Genomic DNA, 18983 nt, shown 5'->3' with positions numbered 1-18983 from the left:
TTTTTAACATGTTGCTCAATGAATCCCCATCTATGGATGTTACAGAGCCTGAACATCATAAAGAGTTATTTTGCCCCACTCAATCTCTGGCAGAAAAAAGAGCATGCTGGCTGAAGAAGCATCCCGTGTTCTCCAGTTATTAAACAAAACAGTAACACTAATCAAACATCCTCAAGTTGTCACACCATGGTCCTTCCTCATAATTACAACATCCAGTGGGCATACGCTAATCCATTCACTGACTTCCAAACATGTTACTAGCTGTTAGGCGGGATTAAATCTAGCTGTGAGCATACTTCCCATTTACATGGGTATAAATGAAGTCACAGCTATTTTGGAACGGCTTTCTCTTTGTTATGAAATCAAAAGCCATCACTTCCTCCTGAATCGAAAGTATTTTCCTTCCACAATTCTTATGAACTTATCTGGAAAAATAACTCAAACAAACACATTAAGCTTGTTTCACCTAAATTAGTCACACTCCACTCAAATCCACTAGAATAATTTATAATTTTTCTCAAAGAAACAAAGTGGTATATATTAATTAGTAATTTGCAGGTCTATTTTTTTGGTCCTAATTTTTCTCTCTCTTTTTTTTTTACCTTCTTGTCTTCTGTTTCTAGTTCCAAACCAGCCTTTTGCAGATTGCTCTCAAATTCTTTTCTTCTTTCCTGAAGAGAAATAAACACACTTTATTAACTGATGAAGTTAGCAACTACCTGCTCACTTACTGATGACTTCACTGAGTTTCACTCCTCCTAACTGCCCTGGTGACAACCCCTTAATGCTACGTGACCTTTGTAAAAGAATGCAGACCAACAGACAAAAACCAGCTGATGCATACCAGGCCACTTCTGAGTGAAGGCCAGCCTGGGGATGGCAACACATCGGGAATTGCATTGACTAGCAACAGGAAACCTATTTGTTAGGAATAGGCTCATAAACTGTGCAATCTTGTTAACCAGACAAGTAAATGAAGTCATGCGTCTTGAGCATTTTTGACTCTTTGGGAGGGTGGGGTGTGTGGTGCGTTATTGTTCAAGTTCAGCTGTATTTCTAAGAGAACGTTAAAACTAGATGAAAAGAAAAATTCTGGAGGCACATGTAAGACTGATCGCTTATAGTGACATCTATTTACCAGTTTAACAATCATGCCTGATACAGATCTTCAAGTACTGATTACAGACAATTCAAACAGTATGCTTCACAAACAACATAACTGTAAAACTAGATAAGACTAACAAATCATCACGTGTAAGCTTACATACGCTTAGCTTGCGTAAAGTCAGCATGGACTTCATGCAAAGACAACTAAACGTGCCTATGGCAGTGCGTGATGGCTGCACGACCTCTGTGAGCTTCAGACTCTTGAACTCTGCGTTTTGCCAAGTAATTCCTAGGTGGTGTCTTTAGGTAAGAACATTTTCTTCCCCTCCTCTGTAGAAATTTTTGCTCCTATTGGGAGACTGAATTAATTTCCTTTTAATTATATAAAATTTGCTGAAGAACTGCCAGAGTAAGGACATGTTAAGCTAAATATTGAGCCCTAGCCTCTTTAGAACGCACTGGCTAGACTACCAATTTATTTCTAGCTAAAGCCTGCAATACTGTGTGATGTTTACTCTATTGAAAGGTCTTAAATGACATTTCTCAAACACACTTTAAAAAAACCCAAAACACCATAGTTTTCAGCCAATTTCCTTTTCCTGCATGTCTGTGAGGAGCAGGCTGCCCTATTTGCATTTCAGTTTGCATGTACTACTCAGATAAAGGAATACAGACTGAAGAATAGCTTTAATGGCCCTCAAATCTATGTTAAGATGTATTGATACATTTTCTTGTGTTAGTGGCCTTGCATTTTTACCTGTCACATCTGATTTTGCCAAATATTATCAGATATTAAATTAGACACTGGCCTAGATAAACTTGCAAATATGATAACTCCTGAGTTCTAGCACACGCTGGGGGCAAATGCAGTTCCATGCACTATTTTTTAATTAATCTACCCCACAAACCTGCCTACACGACACACCAGAGAACTCTTGTTTGCTGACCTGCTGATCTAACAGACAACAATACAACTAAAAGATGATTTATGATTACATTTGAAAGTGCTATATAAAAGCTGACATTCAAGCCTGGTATCCAAAGCTATGTGCTACTCTGGATTACATTTTCTTCAAACAAAGCATGCTGGCATGTGTTCTTTCCCCAGCAAACACTGGAGGAGAGCCAAGCGAGTCAGCTCAGAGGGTTCTCTGCCACCAGAGACACAAGCCAGCTCCTCCTCCAGCTGTGCAGCTTAATAACAGACAGAGCCAAAGGGTCTGGCCCCATCTTACTTATCTTTCCTTACTGTACACTTAGTGTGATAAATTGCAATGCTCTAATAGAAATTATGCTCTTTTTACCACCTTGCTCTCTTCCCATAAGCCACCTCCTCTGAAACCCATGCGAATGTACTGTACTTTCCAGTCACTTGAAACAACCATCTTTAAAAGGAAATCAATCTGCTGCAAAAAAACAATGCTCCCCCTTTTCTTGCCAAATACTGGATTTCTTCGTGTTGCTGTCAAAGGCTTAAAACAGACAAAATGTACCCTTGGACCAGTACTGTTTTGTTTTAATATGTACTTGTAAGAATTTTAAGCTTACTGTCCCAAACCTAAAAAGCTAGACCTGGTGCATAGATTTGTGACTCCGCTACAGATGCCACTCTGCAGTCACAGAGGAAAGCAACATAAGTAATCACATCAGTGAAGACCAGTAACAGTGGGCTAACGCCCTTCCTCACATTTTGTTTAAGCACAGTTCTTAAGCCTCTCCAAAGCATCTGTAAAAGACTGAAACCGCATTTTCTGAGACCACTGTGGCCTATATAGGAGAGAGGCCAGTAGAGCATTCACCTCTCCAAACACCACTGTGGATATCCTGCATACTTCTACAGACTAACTTTACCACCTAATGTATGCTTGGCTGTAATGAACCATCCCGATAAGATTAACAAAGCAAGATCCAAAGTCCAGCAGTACTAATATGCCCAATGCAGATGCAACACTGCATGATTAGGTATCTAAGGAAGACAGACAACTGTTATAAACCTGTTTCTTGATAACAATGCTGTTACTGCTAGTAACAACAATCAATAAACAGAAGAATAAAATCATTTTAAATTTACAACATACTATTCCTTAGGAACAATCACATACTACTGTAAAGCGTACAAGAACTCTGCTCTTAGCTGTACCCTGAGAAAACACAGTTCACTTCACAGCACTAACACAGATGGGCTCAGTTCGAGCTCAGGCTGCCCACGCAGCTCCCTGGCAAGAACGTTTCAGGTGAGATGGAGCCTGTTTCGGAAAGGTCCCTTATCGTCTCATCTGCCTGCAGCCACGAGAGCAGGAGGCTGACGAGACGGATGAGATAACTGGCCCTACCGCAGCGCCGCAGGGACTGCCTGCATGGCTTGGGAGGGTGCTGTGCGTGCCCTCCAAAGTGCAAGAGACACCAAACACCTTCCTTCTGCAAGTACCAGCCAGGCTGCTGTAAAGCAGCATGGAGAGGTGCCCAGTTTGGCTCACGCCCAGTTTTCAGCTGCTCCTGCAGAGCTGGGGACGTGGCTTCTCCCAGTTGGCAGCCTAACAGGGTGCAGCAGGAATGACAAGCATCTGATTTTTTGCTGCCCCTGGCTCCCTAATTTTGGGCCATCTGGTGCTTGTGAGAGAGCAAAAGTTTCTGTCTGAGATGATGAAAAGTGGGAAAGGAGTAGATAAAATTTCTCTCTCTGTCTCCATGCCCCACTGGGGACAGGGGGACTTTGCTTCCAGTAAACACAGGAACAAGTTATTTTGCACAGAGATCCCAGAGTCCTAATGCTCTGGAGTTTATTGTGAAGAAACACATTTATGGACAATAAAGATCATGTCCTGGTCATACATGAATAATTTGTCACTTTTAAAAATTATATTTATTTTTCCAGGTTCACACGTATTTCATATATGGGTAAAATATTTTCACTTATCTGCTAGAGGCTTTGAGGAAAAATATAAAGTATTGTCTCACAAACATGCAATCCTAATTTTTGTTTAGCGAGACTTTGTGGTTAGGATTCATTCATGTAGCTTATAGAAGGCAAGTTCAAAACAGAGTTTAAGCTGGAATGTTTCTGGGGAACATCAAAGAACTTAATGCATTTGTTCTGCATGAAGCTAAAGCAGAAGATGAACAGACCATCTCTTACATCTGTATCAGGGCTATGTTGACACACACAAAGAAGTCATTCATCCCTTTCTTAGAAATGCAGAATAAAGCTGTTTCCTTGAGACAAGGAAACAAAACCATTTGTCACAACTGTTATTCTCTTCCCCTGAGCATTTCTATTCTTAGCTATTACATTTTGCTGTATCATTGTACTACAGTAAAAGAAATTCACATTTCTTTCCTGCGATGACTGTACAATAGCAAGTACAGTACCTCAGACAAATTCCAAAGGCTGCAGTGCATCACTATTTAAGTCTTGTTCCCACAAAGACAACAGCACAGTACTTCTATGCTAAGAAGTCTGCATTAATTTACGGGCATATTCATAGTATAAAGGTCTATGCTGGACATAAATATAGGACAAATTTAATTTTCTTAGCAGATTCCCCAAGAACTGTGTAAAAACTCACACGCCATAACATTGATATCTTCATGCCTGCCTGTTCTGCGACCACAGAGCTAACCTACAGGGCCACAGACCAAACGCCTTCTTCCATGAGGCCATAAAATCTTTTGCAAGTAACAGACACATACAGAATTAAATCTCATGAAACTTCATGCAGATGTTCTACACTTTTGCAAGAGAGAGATGTTTCTTCCTAACTAAGTGCTTTTTTACCTCAAAGAGGAACTTCAATATTAGCTACTAGCTGTTGGGTTCTTCCCCATGTGAATCCTTCAGTCAATAATGACACCCACGTACATGGCCTCTGGTCTGGCAAAGATTCCTGCCACCCCCTAATGACCTATAAACCAATGAGAAGGAAATTGCTGCACACAATACGAATGAGTGACTAGACCGAGCATCTGGCTCATTTTCCTTCCCACTTGAAACATTACCTAAATAGTCTCCATTTCTTCCCTCATGTTATTGGAGTATGACTAATGGAAAAGTTTATTTTAAGAGTTGCTTTCACATATTTTCCTTGGGTATCTTTTTCTTCTCTCTACACTGATTGGTCTCCTCTTCCTTCTTTTTTAAATGCATTTTGCTTTATGGTAGAAGGAGGAATCTAGCGAGGATTACAGCCTGACAAAGAGTCAGCATGGGTTTGAAAAAGTATGCTTTCATATAAACCTATGGTACCATAGCTGTAACATAACTGTGGTCTCCCAAGCAAATCTCCTGAACGTGGCTAGCTGAGGAAAAGTAGACTGTGAGATGCTTAAGCTGGGAAAAGCATCAGAGATAATGACAGAGATTCTTGCTTTTAATAAGGTAACAAGAATATGATGCAGGAGCTGTGTTCTACACTGGATCGTATTTACATATAGGCTGCATAACTCCTTAAAGAAAACAGTATTTCCTTCATAAAGCGTCCTGGTTTCGGCTGGAATAGAGTTAATTCTCTTCTTAGTAGCTGGTACAGTGCTGGGTTCTGAATTTAGTGTGAGAATACTGTTGATAACGCTCCGATGTTTTAGTTGTTGCTAAGTAGCGCTTATCTTAAGCCAAGGACTTTTCAGTTCCCCATGCTCTGCCAGCAAGCAGGTGTGCAAGGAGCTGGGAGGGAGCATGGCCAGGGCAGCTGACCCGAACTAGCCAAAGGGGTATTCCATACCATGGAACGTCATGCCCAGTATATAAACGGGGGGGAGTTGGCTGGGAGGGGCGGATCGCTGCTGGGGCATCGGTCAGCGGGTGGTGAGCAATTGCATTGTGCATCACTGGTTTCTCCCCCCCCCACACCCTTTTTTTTTGTTATATTCCTTTTCATTACTATTATTATTATTATATTTCATTATTATTATTGTTAGTATTATATTTTACTTTAGTTATTAAACCGTTCTTATCTCGACCCACGTGTTTTACCTTCTTTCCCGATTCTCCTCCCCATCCCACTGGGAGTGGGGTGGAGAGTGAGGGAGCAGCTGCGTGGGGCTTAGCTGCTGGCTGGGGTTAAACCATGACATAAAGGAATGTAAGCAGTAAGCAATTTTTTGAACAGCCCAATTGTGCACTTTTTGTTCAAAGGAAATGATAATTTTTAATTATGAAACACTTTGACAAGACATAGATGAGAAACTTTCTTTACTTCACAGACCTTTAGTTTTGATCATGATTTTGTCATAAGCCTTGATATAATTAGTTTTCTTCAGAAAGCCTTATCTTTCAGAATAATGTGATTACATGAGAATGAAGTCTTTTTTGGTCTTTTTTTTTTTAAAGAACAAAGTTTGGAGATATATATTGGAAAGACTGGTTTGTAAATGTAACCTCTCCTGGCTCAGAAAGCAAGCAGCGAATAAAGAGAAAACAAAATAATTAAAATCCCTACAATTATTATTTTTTTAAACATTACGCTTATATAGAATTTATTGTTCATCTTGACTGCATTGCATAGTACTGGATTTTTTAAATAGTTTGAATTTACATATTAGTCAAGTTAGACCTCAAGTGTCAGTGCGAGCAAGGAACAAATACATGTCATTTACTGATTCCATCCGACTTACTGCCACCATTCAGGCAACTGGGTCTTGCTGGGAAGTTCAGAGATGATCACTGACCAGCATTTTAGAGAAAGCCTGTACTTCATGCTTTGTTACATAGGAGGTCTCTTATCAAAGCCACTTTAAGTATTCTTCTAGAAGAATGAATATGTAGAGAGCAAGTCAAGCACAGGGAAGAGCTCAAAGAGGAGCTCTGTGTTTATTTTGCTCAGAGTATTTAAAAAAAAGTCTTAAAAGTCTTGAAAGGAAAATTGCATGGATTCTTGGATCTAAGAATCCATTTCTGCTCTAACTGAAGTCAAAGGATGGGAAAAAAAAAGTTATTGTTACATCTCATTTGCATAATGCTTTGCTTATTTAGAAGAAACCTCCTTCGTTTATCTATTTACAGATATGGTTTCACCAAAGCCACAACTAACTATAAGACCATTAAATGAAGAAAGCAAAATCATTTGGATTACTGGGCATCAATTGTATAATATATCGACCAGCCTAAGTAATGGAGAGTGATCAATTCAGAAAACAAAGCCCCAAAAATCTAATTGGGTCCTAATGCACAACAGTAAATTACACAGAAATTCAGTACATGGAGTAGCTTTTTAACAGCTATCAAATTTTTAGCTAAGTCCAAATCCAGCTGAGTGTAGTGACCTGAAAGGCTTAGTAATTGATAGTCAAGTTATGATAGAAAAGAATTAAGAGGACCTCAAAAAGACAAACTTACCAACTTTTTTTCCCATTCCTTATTAAGATCATCCACATAGGAGAGAACAAAGTCAATTCTCCTGACACCGTCCCTGAAGAAAATAGAATCTTTGCTTTGATGTCTTTTATCAATCTGTGGAAGATATAGGCATATGATGAAAAAAACCAAGTATTGCTGTTGCTCTAAAATATAAAAGAAGACAAAGAAGTTCCCCAAAATTGCCTCAATTCTTCAGTTTCTTCATAGCTGAAGATATACTTGCATAAGTTTTAACAAGGGCTATATCCAGTTAAAATGATTTCAAAATTAACTGCTAGTATCCATAAACACTACATGTAAATAACTGGTATATGAAGAATAAGTATATGTTAGTATTTACAATAACCTGTGAACAATGCTACCATTTATTCTTTCAGTGTCTTTATAGTGTGTCATAAATGATGAAGACAAGTGTTATTTGACAGCATGATTTTTTTCTGCAGTTAGTCAGAACGCCACTCTACACAAAAGCCAGCTAGGGCACAGTTCATCGACTTGAAGCGGGTAGCAAAAAGTAAATCCCATGCATTTTCTTCTACATAACAAGATTCACTAAACCAACCACCACAGAGAGCTATGTCCCAGCAATGACTACATATGAAAATGCACACAAACGATACAGGGGTTACAGTTCAAAATTAAGTATTTACTTTCGGGGGGGGGATTTAATAAAATGTATCAATGCAACAGGGTAATTAGTTGATTCTAGATCAATTCTAATTGATCTATTAAAGGTCACATTTTCATTTATCAGCATGCCGGAATGCCGTAATAACAACATTCATCTTTTTCACTGATTAAGCTACAGTAATTGATGTTAAGCAAATAAAGACTATTACCTCACTCTCCTAGGGAAGTTAACATAATATTAGGTAATACTATTTATTATCATATCAATATTCAGGTCTACCAAATTGTTTACAACACTAAAGGTTCATACAGCAAAGCGCTCTCCATAGAAAGTAATACTCTGGTCTAAATTTAACTCCACGCTAAGGAAGGTTGTTGGTGGGTTTTTTTAACCACACCCATCAGCAAAATTGTATTTATATAGGAGTGAATTGGGTTTTCATTTTATCAGAGTAGGAACAAAAAAGAACAATTCAGAGGGATATGTCTCTGTCTTCTCCCTCTTAAGCCATGCAAGGATGCACGTAAAAAATATTCTGTGCCTTCTCAGAGAACTTTATAACTGTGAACCTTGCTCCCAGTTAACAAAAGGCATCACACAGTGAAGCATGTTATTACTGCAGCCATCCAAGCCACTTGCAATATCATTCATCACTGTTTTACCCTGAGACGTCGCTTCAGGAACAGATTATATCGCCTTCCACTCTGCTGGAATAACCAACAAGTAGTTAGCAAGCCCACTGTTCCTCTCCAAGACCCAACCCAACTGCTTCGAGCACATACCCCCCAGCTAGAGTTAGTGAGAGATCTGTGTCCTTAAGAAAGGCAGGAAAAGCTTCCAACTATTAGAAAAACACAAGCATCCCCAAACAGTATGACTATAATGTCTTTTTTATTAAAGGCAAAGCTGTGCTGGCATTCATTTTGATAATAAACTCAGGTATTTTAAAATAATGACTCCTAAATTGCTAATTGCCATCATTTGGATACTTAAGCAGATTTAAAAAAGGAACAATGAGAAAGTTTCTTTGAATGTAATGCAAAGGCAACAAAACAAGCACTGGCTAATGAATAGAACATGAATGTTTCTGTTACGCTCATGTTAGGTTGGACCCACTGGGACACAAAAAGACGAATGGCAACCATGTAATTCCAGAGCTGACAAAATTACAAGCAATAATATCCACATACTCCAGGACATGCTTTTATATTCAAAGAGGCTCTAATTTAATTAAAAAAAAAATTAAAAATCACTGTTGTTCCATAGTGTTATACAACTTTATGCCTCCTCACTAGATACCCTGGTAACTGCTGAAAGCAGATGGTAGCCTACTTGGACCATCCATGCATTCTGGAGAATTCCTGTATTTCTAAAGCTATCCTAGCCTTTGGGGAGCTACAGAACACTTTGCTGTTTTTGTTGTTTCTCTTCTTGAGAAATATTTACAGCAGATCAATTAAAGTAGACTACTCTGTAAGAACTGAAATCAGGACAAGCTACCTCCAAAAATGCTTTTGCTTCCAAATGCAGTACATAATCAATTAAGACTAAGAGGCTCACAAAAATCATGGAATCCAATCGAAGAAAAGAAAATAAACAGTATTTTCCTATCCTATTTTGTGCTTACAGGTTGGGGGTTTTTTTGTACATATAATTGTGACTACAAACAAATTGCAACTGTTTAGATGTTAATTTGATTAGTGTATAGAATCACAGCGACATCTAAATAGTATCAACAGTACTCCAATTATTCAGCAGTACAGTAAGTGAACACCAAAGTGCAGTCTAACAACTTACAATGTTGGGAACCGCCTAAAAACAGACCGCCCCAACCACCAATTCAGAAAGACAGAGACTGTGCGAGCACAGACATTGTCCTAGTGATCTAACAAAATCCATATACACAAAGAAAGAAAAAAAAAAATCAGTAATATTTACTTCAAAAAAAGCTCCTGCCAAAGGAGTGTCCCAAATTCTTTGGGTAGCACAGTTATAATTAGATCATTCCATACAATTGAAGTAATATTTTATCTTTAGTGTCATCCAAGTTTGCTCATTTTCTAAGGTGTATCAGAATTCTACTCAGTCATTAAAGGCCTGACTATCAATTTAAGAAGATGCAGTAGTCATTGTTGGATCTGCTTTGAGAAGGGGAATACTTATCAATTCTCTCTCCTTCTGTACATAGAACTATTCATCACGGATAGTGACAGGCCTCCTTATTAAACCCATAAATTATTCCTTTCCACTTTGCTGCACTTGGATTTCACAAGAAGAACAAGATAGTCTTGCATATTTATGCAATTCCGTGCATAAATGTGCACTTATAGGTTTAAAATATATAAAATGTTTTTAATTTGCATTGGTTGCATCAGTGAATCATAAAACATTATGGATTAGTACATCTTACTTCTTAACAGCTTTCTCCAGAACCGTATTCAAATTAATTGATCTTAGACAACCTGCAGTTATTAAATGAAGTTACACCTCATCAGAGCAGATATTCTGTGACGTGTACCTTCTGGAATATAAGTAACCAAATTAAAATTTCCCAATGCATCATGGATAGCAAGCAAGAGCTTTTGAATAATTGAATAATACCCAATGAGGAATTACAGAAGAGATGGAGCCAGTCTCTTCCCTGAGGCATATGGTGAAAACACAAGAGGCAACAGTCACAAGTTGCAACAAAGGAAATTCCTACTGGATGTGAGGGTGTGGTTGAGCAGGAACAGGTACAACAGGTTGCCCAGAGAGACTGTGTAATCTCTATCCTCAGAGATCACACAGCTTGACCAACCAAGGCCTTGACTGAGCAACCTGATCCAAGTTTGAAGTCAGCCTTGCCTTCAGTAGGAGGTTGGTCAAGGAGACCTCCAGAGGTCCCTTCCAATCCAAGTCACCATATGATGCTATGAAATGGTGTTACTGCACGTGTTTAGCATTTACCAGTGCTTCCAAAAGTGGGATAAATCCATCGGCTACAAAGCAAGTTTACAAAAACTCCTTGTTCAAAAACAAATACTACCTTCCTATTTTCCTGTAGTAACTTTCCAGTTTTAATAATCTAATTATCTCTGTAAGAACTAAGTGACTTCAGAGCCTGTGGACAGATCTGCTAAACGAATGCTCTAACAGTCTATCATAAAGAGCTAAATTTTTCATGTAGCTACATAAGTGCAAACTTATTGGATTTATATGGAATTATATTAATATTCCTAGCTATCCCATAATCATTAACTACTGTCTAGACATCCAGCAGAGGTCAGGGTATTGGACCATGTTCAACCAAAAAACCGTCCAAGTACCTGGACTTCCAATCCTCACATTAGACAAAAACTAAAGCCCTGCAGTAGGAAATCCTGACTCAAATAGGACAGGTTACAGGAAAGACCAAGATGTCAGCATGGAAATAAATAAAGCATAGCTCAAGACGAAGTAAGGCTCTAACACCCCACGTTCAGTTCTGCCCAAACTAGTTTGGGTAAAGCGTGTAAATGATGGCTGGTGGTCGCACACTACATTCAAATCCATCAAAACTCTCCCACACTGCTAAATACTTGATGAGCAGGCCTTGGCCACCTTGCTCCCACAGGTGGTTCAGATACGCTTCGCCAGGGCCAAAGCAAACAAGCCAGTCACCGCGAGCAGGAGAGGGGAAAGCGAGCTGCTGGATGTGGCATCAACCTCTGAACGCTGTCACAGAAAGCGCTTCAGAGAAACGACTTTGGATTGAAGCTGAGGGACGGAGACCGCGGTAAACATTTCCGTGGCCTTGCTCACCCACCAAAGCACGCAGACAGCTGACCTTGGTCAGTACAGTCAGCTAGCCCTCGGTGGTCTAACAATATCACAGTACCTGAAAAGCAAATATATTTTGCAGATTATACCCGAATGATTTAATCCCGTATATTTTCACAGGACTCAAAGGGATTTCTCTTTCTGGTCATCCACCTAACAGGAAATTTATGTCCTTACAGGCCACTTAGCACAGCTCTCTCCTTGTAAGCAATGGAGCTTCCTCCAAGTACACCTTGCTACTAAATATCCTACCCCTCTCCACGTCCGTAACTTCAAAGACAGAGGAACCTGGCTTAGAGCAATACTTTGCAGATTAATATTCAGACAGAAAACCACAAGTTTCTTAGGGGCCTACATTCAGAAACGCCCTTCCCAATTCAGTTCCCCAGACTTCAAGGTTTCACAAGTGTCCAGCCTCACAGAGCTGGCACTGCAGGTTCAGACCTCAGCGGCCCTTCCCCTTCTGCTTTTTGTATCCCAGAGTGGGAAGGTGGTTTAGAGCAGCAATTTCAGTAACAAAGCAGTAACCAACACTAATTTGAGATGGAGGAACCCAATACATTAGCTTCATTAGAGTTGTGGCACAGTGAAGAATCTCTGGCTATGCCTAATGGGTATGCTGAGAAGTTACGTTAACAACGTGATCCCCATCAGCACATCTCGGAGTTGTATTATCATAGTCCTACATTACCAGACAAGAAAACTGCTTGAAATTACAAAATAAAATTGATTTGCAACGTTTTGCTTGCTTACAAGATAGAGTCTACAAACCAAATATTTATTTTATTTACTGCATACCTTTGATACTCATACAGGCAAATTAGTTTTTATCACAGACAATATAAAAACCCAAAATAACTACATTACAAAGCAATTAGTTAATTTATGAATTAACAATCCACTGCAGAAAAATTTTCCGAATACAGAAATGGACAAAAATATAAGAGTTTGAAAGCTGAATCAAAATACAAGAAAAGCCTCCATAATTGAAAGGGTAGGAAACATTAAATGGCTTAAAAACAAAATTATCACCCTCACTTAGATCCCCAGCTTGCACAGAGTATTTATATACCTCCCCTTTTCACTGAATTAAACATGCTTACAGCTATAGGAAAAACATGCTGATTTAAGTGCCGCTATGCTAAATGTAACTGTTTGATAAAATTTATTCCCAAAAGCAAAAACCTCCTGGAAATGCATTTACACAACATATGCAAATATATAGGCACTCTACTGAAAATCAAAAAGCCAAATTCATGGTTTAGGCACAGTCAACTCAGTTCCCATTATACCGCAGATGCCCTTTGCACGAAGTTCTCTTCAATATTCTTCCTTGGAGGAATCCACGCAATGAAGTGCTTACCCACTTCAGAGAAGTGTATTAACAACACTCTTAACACCACACATTTCAATTTCCAGTTATGCTTCATGCAGGCTACAAAGTTGCATACAAAACTAGAACCTTTCCCAATCAAAGAAACACAAAACTCCATGTATTTCTTGTAGCTAAAACTTGCAAGCTACTTTTTGCACCTTTACCACAATTGTGTTTCAATTTTGAACCACATTAAAATCTGAAAGCTTGAAAACATGCATTTCAAAGCAGTTTAAGACACCAAGATATCTGCATTAAAATTTAAATGCGGAGAAAAAGCCTCTCGGGATAAAAGAACACATTAAACAAGAATAGAACAAAGAAAAATAAAAAGTATGCTGAGAGAGCATATGTGTTAATGTAAGACACCAGAGCCCAATGTAAGCAAGCGGACAATTTTAATATATCTCAGCATGTACTTCTTCAGTTATCTTAAATGAATTTTTGTAATTTTTTCTCCATAAAAGAATAATGGTTAAGTTTTCTGATATATTTGACAATTAATACAATTATCTTGTCTATGAATTTCAGTAAGTGGATTATTTTGAGCCTTTCCTTATTATTCACTACAATAAGAAAAAAAGGCAACACATTTCAAATGCTGTCAGTGTTTGTTTCTTGCTCTTTAAAACACTTTAAAGTATCATGCTGACTCACAGAGCCCTCCAGATTATCATGACAAAAAGGAATCCCACATTTGTTAATAACACCATAGTCAGAATATATCCTATATCCCATCAAACCAAAACAATGATAAAAAAAGCAAACTTTCCAGTTTTCTCCACCAATCTTAACTGCTCAATTTTGTCGATTATCCTTTCAATTTGCTTGTATTTATCATTTAAGCCATCACTAGGAATAAACGCAAAAACCACATTCATTTTTATAAGCTAGAAAAAACAATTCTTTTTGGAAGGATGGCTTCCTTGAAACTGGAAAATTTTCTGGTGAGGGACTTTTTGGCATACAGTAATAGAAGACGCCACACAAATTCATGCAAGGAAGCATGAATATTGCTTACTGCTTACCACTTGATGTTCAGGGATGAGTAAAGTAGTCTCAGTGCTGTTTAGGCCCTGCCAGTGGCATCACGGGAAAAACATAATGTTGTTAGCGATGATGCAAAGGATGCTTTAAAATAAAAGGCTATTTCAGAAGAAACAGTGTAGCTTCTGGTTTAAGTTGTTGAAAAGCTATTCTGAGTGATAGTTGGATTTTCAGTCTAGAAAGTCAAAGTTTAAACAAACCTCTACTTCCTCAGATGAGCTGGGTCTCTAGCCTATGCCACTGACTTTTACATGGCCCATCTTGATTTTTAAATATTAATAATAACAACTTTTAATAAGAGCTATACAGTATTCCTTAGCATTTCCATTATAAAAAATAAAGTCTAAACAACTTGGCACAGATTACCGTTTACAAGCTGATGAAGAGCAACTTTTAACGGTACTTTTTCTTATTTTCATATCAAAGAGAGAAAACGTACATAGCATAGATGGCTGTGCTTGCATTCAGAACAGATGTGACACCCCTTACTTAGCTATTTTTTCAATACCAACTGGAATTATACCATGTGCACTGAATGAAAACAAATGCAAGGAGACAAATCATTAATCTCATAGTGTAGACAAGGCAAATTGGTATCAGTAATTGTAGTTGTTAAGCCTAATGAGACTAGCGAGGGCTTCCCAGCTTCCAGTTCTGATCCACGCCTGGTGAGGCCCTACCCTGATTTTAATTATACGCGATCTGGGTGCTCATTATTTTCCTGTAAGTGGGCCTGGAGGGTGCTGCAACATCCTCTGGCCAGGCTCCACGCAGGGATGACAGGAACACCAACAGCAGAGGACTCTGCAGAACACCGCTATCCTACAAAGACATGTCCAGAAGCTCTCTGGGGTCCTGGCCCACAACTGCGTGATTGCACGAGCAAGGGATTTTGAGATCAGTCTTCGCTATTGGAATGAATAATGGTTTGCAATACCTAAGCTGTTTTGCAATATCTAATTCTGTTAGTCAATAATTTCTCACACTCTTCTTTTGTTTTGCTTCTGAAAACAAATCACAGACAGGTTTAAACAGTGCAACCAAACAGTGCAAGGACATTATGAAAATATGACAGTTCTCTACGGAATTAATTTAACTTTCAACAGAAGCAGGATACTAACTTCATTTCATTACTGTATCACCCTTTATTGTTTTAGAAATATTGTTGTAATATTTCAAAAGGTGTATTTCCCAAAATCCAATTTTCATAAAGTACTAGGATTTTTTTAATTAGAAATTAATCTTTTTCACTTTTATTACAATTTTACTTGAGAGAAACCACTCAGGTCCATTCCTATAATTTTGTGAAACAAACACGCTATTTTTATTCCTGTTTACATTGCAAGTAATACGTACACACATCTTTACATTCTTTCTTAATGATGCCATCTCTGAGTATTTGCCTATCTAAACAAGATAAAAATGTCCTTTTCAGAATTCAGTCAAATAAACACAGAAAGATCAACCTAGTTTTTGGCAAGGAATCCACATGAGAATCAGGGCAAATATAAATAGCTGCACTGTGCTCTAAGACAGTCTGAACCGGGTTTAGAAGTCTAAACTTCACGTCACTGATGCTACTGGAAAAACCTGCACTATTTGTAGAGAACTAAGGGCTGAGACACTTAAGCAGAAAGTTTTTCTCCAATTATACACTGAAAATATCTGCCATGTAAAGTACTGTACAAATTTGACACCAATGAAAGTGCAGCCTTGCTTGTCATTGCTGCCCTACGGCTCCTGACCTCTCCATTGCACACCTGCCCTCCCGGCCAAGCTGGCACCCTTCCATCTGCTTTTCTTCCACCTCTCCATCCCGTACTCCTCCCACCCACAGCTTCCCACCTCCTCCATGATCAGACGTAAATACGGGTTTTAGCCACCCACTGGTCCTCATATGCTGCCCACACTGCTTCACTCCGAGATAAAATTTTAATACGTTCAGTAAAACACTAAACTCTGAGATGAAGACACACAGCTGGCAGAGTCCTTTGCACACTCCTATGCATTCTGTGAAAAGCTTTCCTGTTCAGCTAGGGAAATTACCCTGCTCTCAATACAACTGCCTGAAATCAATTAGCTCAAGTCATGGGGGTTAACTGTTGTAAAATTTGTGATCAAACCTCCTCCTGCACATTTGAAGTGTAAAAACTCTTGTAGAGAGACACCACTTGGTCATTATATGCCCAAGTCTATGTACAGCACAACGGGGCTCCAATGTTGATAACACATGACCCCCAAAACAAGAACCAACCAGTGTTTTCAGCAACACTCAAATAGTCCAACTTTGTTGAGATGAAAACCAAGAATAAAGACAGTGGGCAGTGGTGGCAGCAGTGTTGGGCTGGTCCTTTGTGCTTTGGAATCCACTCTCGTACGTCTTTAATGCACTCTCTCTCTCCCCAAAATATCTCTCAGATTGTGTTTTGTAGTTACACTTGAAGGAATTCTTTTTGTATTTCCTTCTAGATTTTGAAACTGATTTGGTCTGTCTTCAAAATATTAATAATGGTATTTTATGTTTCTCTCTACTTGAAAACCCACTGGTCTGAATTGAAAAATGAACAAGCATGAAAAGTAATGTACATTACGATGGTGTTTCTTCAGAAAAAAAAACCAACCCTCAATTTATTTGGAACACCTGCAGCCCCTTCTGCTCTCAAAAAAAATAATCTGTGTGTCACACCCCTAATTTAGGTAAAATGCCTTGCTTTAATACATTTGATGGAGCTCTGCCAATATACGGCTGCTAACCTGGCTTAAATAAAGACAGCTTGTTCTCAGATTTTCTCATGATCAAGTTACAATACGGAAAATCCTGATTAACAGGAATTTTTAGTGAGCATTTCACCAGTGTGAAATTAACAGAAAAGGTGAAAATTTCATATATAACTGTGCAAAATTAATTCCTACCTTCTCACAGCTAGAATAGGGCACAATCCTGCCACTTTACTCAGAGAGTAGTGCAGCCATCTGCCTTTTATGAGGGTGAGAAACTCAAGGTTCACATATATACAAAGCAAACATTTTAAGTTACTTTGTACTTCTTAATTGGAATAGCAGACAGATAAATAGTCCTCTGTATACATCTCTTACAGATGTCGATAAACTACAAATTAGTGATTCAATCTTCCACAAAACCTGTACTAATTTTACAATTTTCCAACTTGAATGGCCTAAAATTTTACTCCAGGAAATTAAATACAAATTCCATTTTTTAACCTTTCTTCCAATCTTGAATTATTTAACTGACCTCCTTTCCTCTTAAGAATAGGAACTCTATTTTGTCAGTGGGCCTCATCCTCATTTACTTTGTAACTTGAACAACTAATTATAATCACTGAACAGAGATGCACTGTGCTATCAAAACAGAATTGTGCCATGACATATTTTTCTAGCACTCTCTCTGCATAAATATAAAGCATGGAGGACAAACAGATTCTCAGGTTTTATTTCATTCATTTTCCAATTTGCTTGAAAGGACTTTCAGAGGCATTTACGTATTTCTTGGAACAGGAACTCCATAAAGACTGATTCAGGTAGATTCTACGTAGAGACTCAATTACGACAGTTGCCTATCCCTAACAGAAGTGGCTGTCTGTGAATTACTGATTTAACAACGACATAATTTGAAGCAGTCCCCATTGCAGCCCCTATTTGAAAATATCCCTATCATATCTTTTTTTTTTTCCTCTCCAGTCTGCTGTTTGCTGAAAACATCTCCTTGCCTCCCTGCATGACAAAGCATCTAGAAATGATTCATGCTATAAGGCTTGCAATATGAAAAGCTGTTGAACTCCAAGCAATCTTGTTTCTTTTGTCCTTGTGGGAGACAAAAAGAAGAAGAAAAATAAGGAGATCCAACACGAAGCAGATTTTAAAAAAAAGAAAAAAAAAGTAAAATAGGCAAGAAGCAGTGGATTAGAGCACAAATGCAAAATCATGAAGAAGGACCAAATGCATCATTGATTGGAGACTCAATTGCTTTTTGAGTCCCGGACTTCATCTGACTTCTGTATATCTGTTGGCAGGCTTCACTACAGACTGTTTTTCACCTTCATTTTTGTTTTACTTGCATCATTCCTTGTCCAAATCACATATTCCTTTACATATTACAAAAGAAAAAAAATACCACTGAATTATGGATAGGTGATGCTTTCTGTTCTCCATATTTGAATCTAGGTTTCTTTTGTTCCCTCCTCTGTTGCTAAATCAGCGATAAGGCCTTAGCTTTTTCTCCCTACTGCTGAGCAGAAGCATACTGTTACTGTATTTTATGTTTCTTCTCTTCCAAAATAAGACAGCCCCAGCATAATGAAATTGTAACCTGAATGTAAATTCATTTAACTCCTTCCCAATGGTCTTTTTATGAATGAATTCCATTTCTGTTTTAAAATTACTTGACTTAAATTGTTTTAAGACTTCCAAGTGTTCATATTTTCCAACTGCAGAAACAAAGTTAAGTACATGGTTAAGTAACACGAAAATTACCAACTGATCACCGGAGTAAAATCATAAAATAGAGAAATGTGCTATCCGTCAAAACAAGAAGAAAGCTTGTTGACCTGAGCTCAGAAGGGTCTTGGTGAAAAGAGGAGAAACCATGGCTTGGCTTTCATGCTGGGCTAGATGACCCTGCTCAATTCCTATGGGAATGCATCATGGATGAC

At 38.4% G+C, this 18983-nt stretch overlaps 1 protein-coding gene across 2 annotated transcripts in view; it reads right to left on the bottom strand.

Annotated features, from left to right (window-relative positions):
* The window catches only part of ANO5 (anoctamin 5), a 61083-nt gene that overhangs the window by 23510 nt on the left and 18590 nt on the right, over positions 1-18983 (bottom strand). Inside the window, exons 3-5 of one of the 2 annotated variants that reach the window (XM_050897031.1) lie at positions 14295-14342; positions 7439-7552; positions 603-671 (exon numbers count right to left, since the gene is read on the bottom strand). In XM_050897031.1, the coding sequence (XP_050752988.1) occupies positions 603-671; positions 7439-7552; positions 14295-14342 (231 nt within the window). The remainder of the gene's footprint in view (positions 1-602; positions 672-7438; positions 7553-14294; positions 14343-18983) is intronic. The other variant, XM_050897032.1, reaches the window with a different exon arrangement.

This window comes from Gymnogyps californianus, chromosome 5 (assembly GCF_018139145.2).
Source record: "Gymnogyps californianus isolate 813 chromosome 5, ASM1813914v2, whole genome shotgun sequence".
Classification (NCBI taxonomy): Eukaryota; Metazoa; Chordata; class Aves; order Accipitriformes; family Cathartidae; genus Gymnogyps; species Gymnogyps californianus.
The sequence above is the reverse complement of the archived record's forward strand: the minus strand, read 5'-3'. Positions and strand labels throughout refer to the sequence as shown.